Here is a 13,667-nt window from a genome sequence, read left to right on the forward strand (position 1 = left end):
ATAAGGGAGATGGAGTGTTTCCATGCATTCACGGGAATGACCTAGCCTCCTCCACGGACCCCGGCTGCGGGTCAGTGGCAAGAAAGGAAGATGTCTATTATGGCCACCATTATCATCAAATGAGATAATATTTGTAAAGCACTTAGCGCAGTCCTTGGTGCCTAGTAAGTACTTAATAAATGCTTGTTCCCTCCTCTCTTACTATGTAGTGCAATGCTAGAAATCCTAGTTAGGATAATAAGATAAGTAAAAGACACTCAGAGTAAACAGTCAAAAAGAAGAAACAACACTATTGCTTTTTGAGGGTGATATAATGGTCTGTATCTCAGGAGTTCTTAATCTGGAGTCCATAAACTTGTCTTTAAAAATACTGTGTGTGTGTGGGGGGGGGGGGGGGGAGCAGTGAGATAGCTCAATGGATTAAGAGCCAGGCCTAAAGATGAGAGGCATGGGTTCAAATTTGACTTCATATACTATGTAGTTGTGTGATTCTGGGCAAGTCACTTAATCCCAATTGCCCAGCCCTTACTGTTCTTCTGCCTTGGAATCAAACCCAGTATTGTTTTTAAAGTGGAAAGCAAAGGTTAGATAGATAGATAGACAGATAGATAGATAGACAGACAGAAAGATAGATAGATAGATAGACAGACTGATAGAGATAGACAGACAGACAAATGATAGAGATAGATGGATAGATAGATAGATAGACAGACAGACAGACGGATGGATAGAAAGATAAAGACAGACAAATGATAGATAGATAGATAGATAGATGGTAAGATAGATAGACAGATGGATAGAGATATAAATAGAGATGGATGAGAGAGAGAAACAGACAGACAAATGGATAGATAGATAGATAGATGAAAAGATAAATGGAAAGATAGATAGATGGATAGAGATAGAGAGATAAAGATGGACGAGAAATAAGATAGAGAAACAGACAGACAAATGGATACAGAGAGAGAGATAGATAGATAGATAGATAGATAGATAGATAGATAGATAGATAAATTGGTTTCTTTTGTAATCCTATGGTATTTTATTTTGTACATTCAAAAGCGTAATTTTGAGAAGGGGGGTCGATAGACCTCACCAGATTTTCAAATGGAGTCCATTTAATAAAAATGGTCAAGAACCCCTGATCTAGCTAGAGAATGAAGCCTCAAGAGTCAGCCATTGAAATTAACTGAAAATAACTTCAGCAAAATTATAGGATGTAAAATAAATCCACATGAATCACCAGCATTTCTGTATATTACCAACAAGACCTAGAAGGAAAAGTCAGAGGAATTCCATTTAAATCAAAAAGTTTGTTCTATGGCAACACCAACAATTATTCCTTTTACTTTCCAATTCTGCTATAATAGTAGTAACAGTAGCAAAAGCACAAGCAGCATCAGGAGCCACTCACATCAATACGGGGTATCTCAAATGTCTTTGTGAAATGTTAAACTGTTCAAGCTTAAAACTTCACTAAGACTTTCAAGGCTGTAAAATGTGGGTAGACCAGTAATGCAGAAAATTTCATCACTACAAGTGAACTTAGGGACACTATTTATTTAAAGAACAGCTAAAATCAAGTGTTTTCTACTAAAGTGTATCTAAGGGGATTTAAGATTTCTGACTATTTCTACATTTCTTGTACATGTACACTGTCCTCAACAAAAAGATGCACAGACCCATGGGCTGTATTCACTTAATTTTTCCTAGAAAGCACATTTTGTGAACTACTTCCCTTTCAAAGACAGAATTCAATGGTTTTCCACTCTAGCAAAGTCTCTACTCATTCATTCATCTACTCTTCCTTCTCTCCCTCTCTTTCCTTCCTTCTCCCCTTTCCCTCCTTGCCTCTTTCATTCCTTCTTTCCCTTCTCTCCTTCCCTTCCTTCCTTGTCTCCTTCCCTTTCCTCCTTCTTTCATATAAAGTGTCCCATTACAACAGCATTAAGACTTTAAGGACACCTTGTATTGAATGAAGCCATGTTTGCTGTAGGGATAAATGAGAACAGGTGTTGACCAGGAAGGCCAAAATGCAGTGAATGCTGTTAATTGCAGGCCCTGGCCCAGAGCCCAAACAGCTGTGCATCACTCTGGACCCTAGACTCTCCCCTAAGGACCTATTAATAAACAACCAGGAATATATTGGCATTGGTTCTGTCATTTATTACTTGGGTGACCTTGAGCAAATCACTTAGCCTCTTTAACCTACAATTATTCATCTGTAAAATGATAATGTTGGACTAGATCAGGGGTTCTTAATCTGGGGTCCATGAACTTGTGGTTTTTTAATCTAATATTCTGATAATTTTATTTCACTATAACTGGTTTCCTTTTATGATCTTTTATATTTCATTTCATGAATTTAAAAATGTTATACTGCAAAAGGGACTCTAGGCTCCCTTGACTGCCCAAATGGAGCCATGACGCTCAAAACAGTTAAGAACCTGAGGCCTGGATGATCTCTCAGGTCCCATTTAACTCTTAACAGTTGTTATATCCAAAACCTAATTATTGGAGAAGTGGGAGACAGATGCTGGGAAGGAAGGAAACAAGCATTTAATTAAAAGTACTTTGCTTTTTGCCAGGCACTATGCTAAGTGCTTTGCAAATATTACCTCATCTAGAAGATGGTATTAGAAGTAAAGAAGCAGAGAAAGTGGACTGAAAATTAAATTTTTTACTAGGCATTTTTTGTTCCATATCACTTTTATTTCCAAATATATCCCTCGTCAGAGAGAAATCCTTTGCTAACAAATTAAAAAGGGGGCATCTAGGAGCCATTCTGCAAAACTAACCAACACAACAACCCAATTAATATAGTTATTCTTAGGAAGGAAGGTGTTGATCTGCTGCTATTCTGTCTGTTTCTTTTTTTGTTGCAACAGATTAGACAAGATTAGCCCAACACAACAGGAAAAAGGTAGTGAATCAAGAAGATGGAGATCTCTCTGTGATACCTGAGGCTATTGAAAATATCCTCAGTCCCAATAAGTGTAATATATATATATATGTACATATGTGTGTGTCTTTATATATATATATATGTATATATATATATATATATATATATATATATATATATTTTAAACCCTTATATTCCAACTTGGAATCAATGGCCAAGATTGGGCAATGGGGGGTAAGTGATTTGCCCAGGACCACATAGCTGGGAAGTGTCTGAGGCCAAATTTAGATCCATTACACCCTTTTAAATTTAATCTATTATAATTATCATTTTTGTCCATCATTTTCTTTTTTTCCTTTTATTTTTTAAACTCTTACCTTCCACCTTGTAATCAATACTGTGTATTAGTTCCAAGACAGAAGAGTGGTAAGGGCTCAGGATCACACAGCTAGGAAGTGACTGAGGTCCAATTTGAACCCAGGACCTCACATCTCTGGGTCTGGCTCTCAATCCACTGATTGAGCCATGTAGCTGCCCCATCAATAAGCCTAATATTAATGACTCCTCTGGCTGGCAGAGGCCAAGATAAAGTAGCATGAGTGCTCTGCCATTCAAGGATTCTGACCTAGAAGGGATCCTGGGATCCATACTAACCTCTTCATTTTATAGTCAGTAAAGTAGCTCTAGAAAGGTGCTCTGTCCTCCTGGTAAGGCCACAGTGGGTAAAGAGCAGATCTGGGATTCCAAACAGGTCTTTGGACTCCAAAGTTTTTTTGTCGCTGTATTTTGTTGCTGTGATTATCTATTATCACAGGCTTATCACAGAATCATAAATGATAGGCCCAGAAAGTGCCTTGAGATCACCTAATCCAACCCCCTCCTACATAGCTCATCAGTCACAAACACCTGTGCACACCTGTTTCAGTGAGTCACCTGGATGACGCTTCTTATAAACAAATAGATTTATTTTTGTTTTCGGAACTCATCTTTCCCTGAATAGTAGCCAAGTACAACAGCCTCCAAGCACCCAGAGGAAAACGAATCATTCATTCAAAAATCTAAAATAAACATCAGAAGCAATTAATAAGACACTCTAATAAAGGAGCAGAGAAATGTGCCCAGCTGGGACACTTAATCTGCATTCAAAACGGCCCTCTCAAATAGCATGGCAGCTCAGTAGATGGAGATCCAGGTCTAGAGATGGAAAGTCCTAGTTTCAAATATGGCTTCCAACCCTTCCTAGGTGTGCAAGTCACTTAAACCTCATTGCCTAGCCCTGACCACTCTTCTTCCTTGGAACCAAAACACAGGATTGAATCTAAGATGGAAGGTAAGGGTTTAAAAAAAAATAGCACGGCAGCATGGATGGAATGCTGGATTTGAGATAAGGAAAAATGAGGTCCAAGCCTTACAGGACATATGGCCATGACCTTCTTACCAAGCCTCAGTTTCTTCATCTATAAAATAGGGGTCTTTAGAGGTGCTGTACCTTCCTCACAAGGTGGTTGTGAGGCTCAAAGGAAATTGTGTGTGGAGAGCAGTTAGCAGACCGTAAAAATGCTACGTCAATGCCAGGGTCACTGTCCTCATCACTGTTGTTTAGGAGACTAAAGAAGAGCTAAATGATGACCCAAGTGGGATAAACAGCACCTGATTTACTCTCATGCATGCTATAAATTTAAAAAAATTAATATCCAATACTCTAAGTATTATATTTAACAATATTTATTAATATTTAGCTTGAAGCAAAAGGAAAGTAAAAGGCTAGAGAAACAGAGTGAGAGACAGAGCGAGAGAGAGAGAGAGAGAGAGAGAGAGAGAGAGAGAGAGAGAGAGAGAGAGAGAGAGAGAACCGAAACTAAATACAAACAACTTAACGATGTGTGTACATGAAAGGGAAAAGGAATTATGGGAAACATAGTCCAAAGGTTCAAGATTCTAATTACTACAATGCCAAGTCTCTGGAGGGAACAGGAACATTTCCATTAAATACATCCTCATTTCTACTGTATAACTGAAAATCTGTTACCCTAAAAAAGAACTACATATCCCAAGAGTCCACTGACTTCCTGTCATTACATACTTACTGTAGACAGAGGATAAAGTGGGCATTGAGGCTCTGCCTCTTCCTTTGGCATGCAGCCAGTGGTGATGGTGGTGAGTGGGGATTTTGAAAATGGCTGACCAGCCATGGGCATGTGGTTTTTATTTTGTATCCTTTTTATTCCTCGATTTCTAATGATCATTTAATAAACCTCCTAAAATATATTATTTTTATTATTTGAGATTTAATTTTTATTTTTACACTGCCACAGACTGAGTGATGTGGAATGAGAATTGAGGTTATCTGGTCCAATTCACCCTCATTTTACAGATGGGATGGCCTGCCTTCGAGGTTTCAAATAAGATTGCATGTAGTCATGGAAGAAGATACTGAGAAATAGCTGTGCTTCTCAAGTATGGCTGCCTCAAACCCTGCATGGAAGCAGGAAGAGAGAGCGAGGAGTGATGCCTACTAGATCATGCTTTTAGTATTTCAAGGATTTGTCATTTTATTGGTATATAGACTCCCCTCCACTGATCCAGAACACAACACAGGACATAGGATGCCATGGCCAAAAGCCTTGTTACCCTAACTCTAACCTTCTCTCTTTAGATGGCCAACCCTTGAAGCCTTTTGGGTTGGTGGGGTCTTTTAGAGTATTTGCTCCATTGGCTTAGTGGGGTCTTTCAGAGTATTTGCTCCATTGGCTTAGTGGGGTCTTTCAGAGTATTTGCTCCATTGGCTTAGTGGGGTCTTTCAGAGTATTTGCTCCATTGGCTTAGTGGGGTCCTTCAGAGTATTTGCTCCATTGGCTTAGTGGGGTCTTTCAGAGTATTTGCTCCATTGGCTTAGTGGGGTCCTTCAGAGTATTTGCTCCATTGGCTTAGTGGGGTCCTTCAGAGTATTTGCTCCATTGGCTTAGTGGGGTCTTTCAGAGTATTTGCTCCATTGGCTTAGTGGGGTCCTTCAGAGTATTTGCTCCATTGGCTTAGTGGGGTCTTTCAGAGTATTTGCTCCATTGGCTTAGTGGGGTCCTTCAGAGTATTTGCTCCATTGGCTTAGTGGGGTCCTTCAGAGTATTTGCTCCATTGGCTTAGTGGGGTCTTTCAGAGTATTTGCTCCACTGGCTTAGTAGGGTCTTTCAGAGTATATGCTCCATAATGCAGACCTCGAAAAACCCTATAAACCCTGCAGTGCCAGAGTGAGACAAAAGAGGAGGCCTTTTGGGGAGGAAAAATGATAAATAAATTAAATACTCCACCATCATGCTTTCCTTCCACATCAAAGGAAAGTTATATGAATTGTTCTCTAATCACTAGGATTTCCATTTCTCTTCTCATAAAACAAAAACAAGTGGTGGCAAACACAGGAGGATGAATACCACTCCGCCATTATTGTATTTCTACTCTCTTTGGACCACAGATGTCCCTTTGAACCAGCCAGGATAGGGGAAATTCTCATCCTTGCCTAGGTCCAAAGGGGCAGAGGTTGCCATGATAAATTTCCAGTGTTTTAAGGGAAAACAATGCTGGGCCTTCCCAGGGTCATAGATGGTAGTGATCTTCTTTAACATGGTAATGAATTACTTTTGTATTTGAGGTGCCAGCCTAGGAGAAAGGGAGGAGAAGATCCACAGTGGGCAGATAGGAAAGAAGAAGGGAGGGTAGATGGGACTCAACACCAGGCTATGGGGGGGAGGGGACATAAGGGGAGGATTTTTAAAAGAAAACAACTGAGGGTTCAATGGTGAATGGAATGTGGGATGCCTTTCAGACAAAATTCTGACCTCTGTTAACTAGATGACTGTAGCAGTAACTTCTGGGACTCAGTTTCTCCATCTGTAAGGGAAGGGGGATGGTCATAGGTGTTGATCTCTAGGGTCCCTTCAAGCTCAAATCCTGGGACTCTACAAATATCTCCATTGTGTGATGAATTCTATCAGTCATGACCTAGAGGGAAAAACCCTACACTGTGGAAATGAATAGTGTAAATAGCTAATACTGATAGAGTACTTATTGAAGCCTTAAGAATAGTGCCTGGCATATAATAAATAATGACTGATTGTCAGGCACTTTACAATTATTATCTCATTTGATCTTCACAACAACCCTGGGAAATAAGTACTACTATTATCCCCATTTTACAGATGGGAAAGCTAACCAAGGTTGAATGACTCGCCCAGGAACAAACAGCTAATAAGATTCTGGAGTCAGATTTAAACTCAGTTCTTCCTGATTTCCAGGCCCCATGCTTTACCTACTGCACCACTTAATATACAAGGAGATCTTCTCAAAATGTTAGAATAAAATTGTTTTAATTATAATAAAATAGAAGAATAAATTTTATATTAACTACATAAGATCATGCGCTACGGGTTTATAAAATTTATAAAATATAAAATTATAAAAATACCTTTTTATAGAGAGATCACAGATTTAGAGCTACAAGAGACCATCTATTCTACCCCACTCATGTTATAGAGGAGTAAACTGAGACAGGTTGAGCGGCTTGCCTTGAGTCAGATAACCTCAGGAGAAGGGTTTCAATCCTAGGTTTTCCTCCTGGGTCACACTGCCTGTTTCCTGGTGTAGGAGGAAGAAGGGCTTAAGCCTGTGGCTGCCTGGGAGGAGAAGGTTGTTTCTCTTCAGAATACTGATACCTCCAAAGGACAGTAGCCTCAGGTGGACTCAGCGCCACGGCTCTTTCAGCAAATCCAGTCCCTGAAAGGGGAGCCTGTTGGATACAGATCTGCATGTCACCTAAAACCCCAGGATAAAGTATAGCAGCAGCTCACGTGCACATAGCAATAGACGATTTATGGCACATCCGCTAAGGTTGGTGGTGTATTAGAAAAAATTCTTTTCACTTCCACTTTACAGGTGAAGAGACTGAGGGTCACTTGGCCAAAGTCAACCAGCTAACAAGTATCAAAGCCAGGATTCAAACCCAAATCTTTATATATTTTTAATTTAGTTTTTATATTTTTATATTGCTTTTATTTCTAAACCAACCCCCCCCCCCCCCCGCCCCTTCCCCACTTCCCTACCCAGCTAGTCATCCCTCATAGCCAAGAATAAAAAAAGAAAGAACAGGGCAGGAACCCATTCAGCAATATTAACCAACCCATGGACTGGGGTAGATATAAAATAGATATCTAAAAAATAGATATCTAGATAAATATAGATTATATAAACATAATTTTAATATTCTATGTTATTGCTCTATTAATATAATTTATAATATAGAAATAGAAATATATACATATATACACATATATGTATGTATATATATATATATATATATATATATATATATATATAAAATCTACCCTGAGAGTCCCCTACCTCTTTTTTTTTAATTTAGAATAATTTCCATGGTTACATATTTCATGATTTTCCCCACCCCTCTACCCTCTCTTCCTCCCAGAGCTGACAAGCAATTCCACTGGGTTATACATGTGTCATTGTTCAAAACTTACTTCCATGTTATTCATATTTGTGGTGGAGTGATCTTTTAACATCAAAACCCCAATCATATCCATATCGAACTTCATGATTGATCATAAGTTTTTCTTCTGCATTTCTGTTCCCACAGTTCTTTCTCTGGATATGGATAGCGTTCTTCCTCATAAGTTTCTCTGCATTGTCCTGGGTCAGTGCATTGCTACTCGGAGACAAATCCATTACATTCAATTGTGCCATAATGTATCGGTGTCTGTGTACAATGTTCTCCTGGTTCTGCTCTTTTCTCTCTGCATCAATTCCTGGAGGTAGTTCCAGTTCACAAGGAATTCCTCCAGTTCATTATTCTTTTTCAGGCTTCTCTTGTGTCTTGTGTTTGGATTTCAATAATGCTTGGAAATTTTCTGTCTAATTGAATGACCATTTTTCCCCTGAAAGAATATACTCAGTTTTGCTAGATAGATGACTCTGGGTTGTAAACCCAAATCTTTTGCCTTCTTGAATATAATACTCCATGTCTTTAAGTCCTTTAATAGAAAAGCTGCTAGGTCCTGTGTGATCCTGATTGTAGCTCCATTGACCCTTGATATGCTGATAACTTAAAGACTTGCCTCAGGCTTTGGTGTAAGCTTTTGATCTCACTCTGATCTTGATCAGGTCAGGGGCTTTGTACCTGATCCATTCAGGCACACCCTTGATTGTCCTGTCTTGGAATTCCATTCTGAGCTTTCAGTGAAAAGATTAGTACTTAATACTTAGTACTATCAACCACCCCAAAGTGTGAACTAAGTCCTTATCTCAATCTCAAGTCTAGACTAGAATCCCCTGGGGCTCCAGACTTCTCCACAGGTTTGAAATTTCAAGGAGTGTAGGTTGACTTGTACCACTATTTGTCCAGGCAGAATTTCAGTATCTGGATGTTGGCTTGGGCATAGGTTCCCAAACCTCAGTCAACAGATGTGGGGTGAGGTGGAGCGAGGCTTGCTCTTCCCTCCTTGCTACAGTTTTTTGTTGGCTCTGTTCTCTCACTCCTGTGCCCCAGATGTTCTTTGCCTACCTTTTTTGGTTTTTCTTTTCTTGAAAGTTGTTTCACTGTCTCCTTGTTGGTTCTTTCACTCCTGTATTTGTTTGTGAATATTTTAATCTTTGTTGGAAAGGATTCTTATGGTGGCCCTCCCCCCCAACCTCTTTTAAGATGAAAGGGAAGTACATTTTCTCTTGTGTTCTCTGGTTCCAAACTTAGTTATTCCAATGACATGACACAGAGGTTTTTTTAGTGACTTTTTTTTTGTAACTCAGGTATTCTATCTCCATGTTCAGACTTCTCTCTCCTCACATCACAATGCATTTTAGGATGGTAGTGAGTCCACTGGTCAAGCAGCATCTATCTCAATACATCAGTTTTGCCACTGGCTATGTTGCAATGGCCCTGTTTCTTATTCTAGCATTCCAAATCTCCTGTGTCCTTGCCTGAAAAGTTAAGTCTTCATTTAGGCAGCATTGTAAGACCCAAGGAAATGGCACCTGGAGTCGCCATGGAGGAGCTTTCTGGCTTGAGTCTAGCCATTGGACACCTTGAAATAGTTGTCTCTTTCTGTACAGAGTTGGCAATGTTCCCTGCACCCCCAGGCAAGAGAAACTGAGCAAACTCAACATCTTGGGTATCCAAGAAAAGCATCTTATCCCTGAGGCAGCACACTGATGAAAACAGGGGAGACTGGGGACTGGATGAAGGGGTGAATTGTTTAATCCAAAGGGCAGAGGCAAGCTTCTTTCCTGATCTACTTGAAATGAAACAAAAATAACTGTCCTTTGACAGGCTCTGCTCCCAGGGAGGGCACCGCTGTGTCAGACAAGCTCCCATCTGATCTCCAAGATCGATGGAATGCCAACAGAAGCTAAATTTATACTCCATGAACATACCTCCTTCCGCTCACCTTCAATTATCCTCTTGTGGCCAAAAAACTCTTGCCCACTGTTTTAAGGCAATTCCATGTTCTGGAATGCCACCTTCAATAGAACTAGGAGGGAAGAAAAGACTCTTCTTCCCTATGAAGTTGTAATGCATCAATGGAGTCTTCCTCTATCTACAGCTTGGTTCTGTTCAAGTATCTTCTTTCTTTTTTATTTTTTAACCCTTACCTTCAGTCTTAGAATTCATACTAAGAATTAGTTCCAAGGCAGAACAGGGCTTTTTAAACCTATTTTTTTGTGTCATGGATCCCTTCAGTAGTCTGGTAGTATCTATGGATGCCTTTTCAGACTATTATTTTTAAGGGCAAAACCTAAAATATGTAGGATTATATGGGAAACCAATTATATTGAAGATGCAACTTTTTTTCCATCTGTGTTCACAAATCCAAGAGGTAGAAACTTCAGGTTAAGAAACCCTACTCTAGGGGGCAGCTGGGTAGCTCAGTGGATTGAGAACCAGGCCTAGAGATGGGAGGTCCTCAAATCTGGCCTCAGCCACTTCCTAGCTGTGTGACCCTGGGCAAGTCACTTGACCCCCATTGCCTAGACTTTACTGCCTTGGAGCCAATACACAGCATTGACTCCAAGATGGAAGGTAAGGGTTTAAAAAAAAAATACCCTACTCTGTAAATTCCCTAGCCCCCTTTACTGACCACTGGCTTAAGTGGGTATAGAATAAAAACAAAGTGGGTACACAGTCCTCTGCACATAGTAGGGACTCTACAAATGTTAGCTCAATTGAATGGTGGCTTAATTGACAGACTGAAAATAAAGCCTTACTAAAAGAGCCATCAAGAGGCAGTTGTGGGGTAATGAACAGAGCCCCAAACTCAGGGTTAGGAAAACCTGGGTTAAAATGATTTTTTTTTACAAATATTGCCTGGGTAAATCTGAGAAAATAACTTAACTTCTAGGTGTCCTTGTGCAAGCAAGTACTGATTGGCATTGGTAGAGGGAGTTTCCTCCATCAATGAGATCACAGACAGGGGTCCACTCAAAAAAGACCACTTAGAAGCCAAGCCAAGTCTGCATCACAAAAGAAGGCACAGAACCAAGAGAGCAATAAGGCAGATGAAAGTGGTTGTTGGAAAAGAAATCATTAAGGGCAGCTAGGTGGCTCGAGAGCCAGGCTTAGAGATGGGAGGTCCTAGCTTCAAATATGACCTCAGACACTTTTTAGCTATGTGACCCTGGGCAAATGCCTAGTCCTTATTGCTCTTCTGACTTGGGACTAAAACTTAGTGTTGCCTCTAAGATGGGAAATAACGATTTTTAAAATAAATAAATGAAAGAACATTTTAATTGAGATAGAAAGTAGTACCCAATACTGGCATGACTGATGCTTTGCCCTCCTTAGGTATCACTGTTACCATGCCAACCAAAAGGAACAAGACACTTAGAGGATCATCACAGTCTTAGTGAACCGAGAGGTGCGTGGGGTCTTTTAAGCCTTCTTTGAGGGCTCCTTTAAAAGAACCCTTTCTTCATTGTGTTTTGCCTCCTTGCTAATACTTACCAAAAAGACTAAAAGAGGAAGGTAGGCTTATGGAAAATACAGGCAATTGAAAGATTTACAAAAAGCATTTCAACCACAGCATCCTAAGTTTAGATAAAAGTCGAGTTTTACTTGGCAAACTTTTCCAAACCATCCTTATGGAGAAATTCAGCCCAACTGGTTGGGGTAGCTGGCAAGATCTTTTCTCTTCTAAGGACCGCTTGGGTGGTCTTGAGTCAGACACTCAGGTTAGTTTTCCTTTAACCTCTCCTTTCCCATATGCAAAATGGGCCAACAAGAGACTAGGGCACAGTGGAGAGAGCCAGCCTCAGATCGAGGAACACCTTGTCCAAGTTCCATCCATGGCCTTGTCTGAGATGATAATGTCTCATGAAGAAGCTGATTTATATTGGCAGGGGTTTCCTCATTGGATGAAATTTTAGTTTGAATCAAAAGTAAATAATGGAACAGCTTAAAGAAGAGGGCTACTGGGGGTGGGGGGTGGCGGGAGGCGCACCTCAGTGGATTAAGAGCCAGGCTTGGAGATGGGAGGTCCTGAGTTCAAATCTGACCTCAGACCCTTTCTAGCTGTGTGACCAGTCAAGTCACTTAATCTCCCTTGCCTAGCCCTTATGGATCGTCTGCCTTGGAACCGATACACAGTATTGATTCTAAGACAGAAGGTAAGAGTTTTTAATTAAAAAGAAGAAGGAAAAGAGGGTAATCATGATTCCAGATGACTGTCAGTTCTTCGGGAAAGAGAGGACTTTAATTCAGGGCAGAGGTCTCAGAACCCCCCACCCCCCTCCTTCCACCCTTGGAGGATGCACTCACTTACCTGAGAAGGGGCACTGCAGGACAGTCCCGTCAGTTCGCTGATTCGGGCTGCCGCCGTGGGGTTACTGGAGCTGATGAGGACTGGAGGGCTGATCTCCATGGAGTGGCGGTTCTGAGTGGCCTGGGAGGACTTGTTGGCCATGGTGAGGGAGGTGAAGGAGTGCCTCTTCTTGGTGTTCTTCTTGGTGTCGCTGTGCTTGGGGGCGGCGGCGCTGCTGTGGGCGGTCCCCGAGGGGCCTTCTCCAGAGTCATTGCCTGGACCCAACGGCTTGTCCAGCTCTATCAGCTGCTTCGCTGCCGAGTTAAACTGCAAAACCACCGACAAACAGAGTCGAGTTTAGAGAAACCTTACGGATAGGATGAAAGGTATTCAGGTTATTTTTTTAATGTGGACCTGCTTTTTTTAATGGTATAGAGAGCTGCTTCTACTAATAACATTTGCAACTGTTGTGTTATTTGTGGTTATTATTTTTTTTAATGTGAACCTGTATTTGGGGGTGGAGGAAGTGTAGAGAGCTGCTTCTACCAATACCATTTGCAACTATTCTGACTATTCTGTAACTTGTGCTCTTGGAAAGTTGGCTGGGGGGGTTACTTAAAGCGTTAAGGGACTTGCCCAAGGTCATACAGACTATATTACATATATAATATAGAATTGATTTATATTTAATTGCTATAAATTTATGTAATATATTTATATAATAATTGATATATATCAATAATAATTAGGATTTATATAGTGTCTACACTATGTGCCAGGCACTGTACTAAGTGCTTTACAAATATTGCCTAATTTGTTTCTCACAATCTAGGCAATAAGTGATATTATTATCCCTGTTTTACATATGAGGAAACAGAGGCATTTAGAGGTGAAATGACTTGCCCAAGGTCACACAGACAGAAAATGTCTGCATCTGGATTTAAACTCAACTCTTCCTGACACAGGTCTCA

At 40.4% G+C, this 13,667-nt stretch overlaps 1 protein-coding gene across 1 annotated transcript in view; it reads right to left on the reverse strand.

Annotated features, from left to right (window-relative positions):
- The window catches only part of SH3RF1 (SH3 domain containing ring finger 1), a 227,585-nt gene that overhangs the window by 53,078 nt on the left and 160,840 nt on the right, over positions 1–13,667 (reverse strand). Inside the window, 1 exon segment of the mRNA XM_056802879.1 lies at positions 12,718–13,023. Coding sequence (XP_056658857.1) covers positions 12,718–13,023 — 306 coding nt within the window.

This window comes from Monodelphis domestica, chromosome 6 (genome assembly GCF_027887165.1).
Source record: "Monodelphis domestica isolate mMonDom1 chromosome 6, mMonDom1.pri, whole genome shotgun sequence".
NCBI lineage: Eukaryota > Metazoa > Chordata > Mammalia > Didelphimorphia > Didelphidae > Monodelphis > Monodelphis domestica.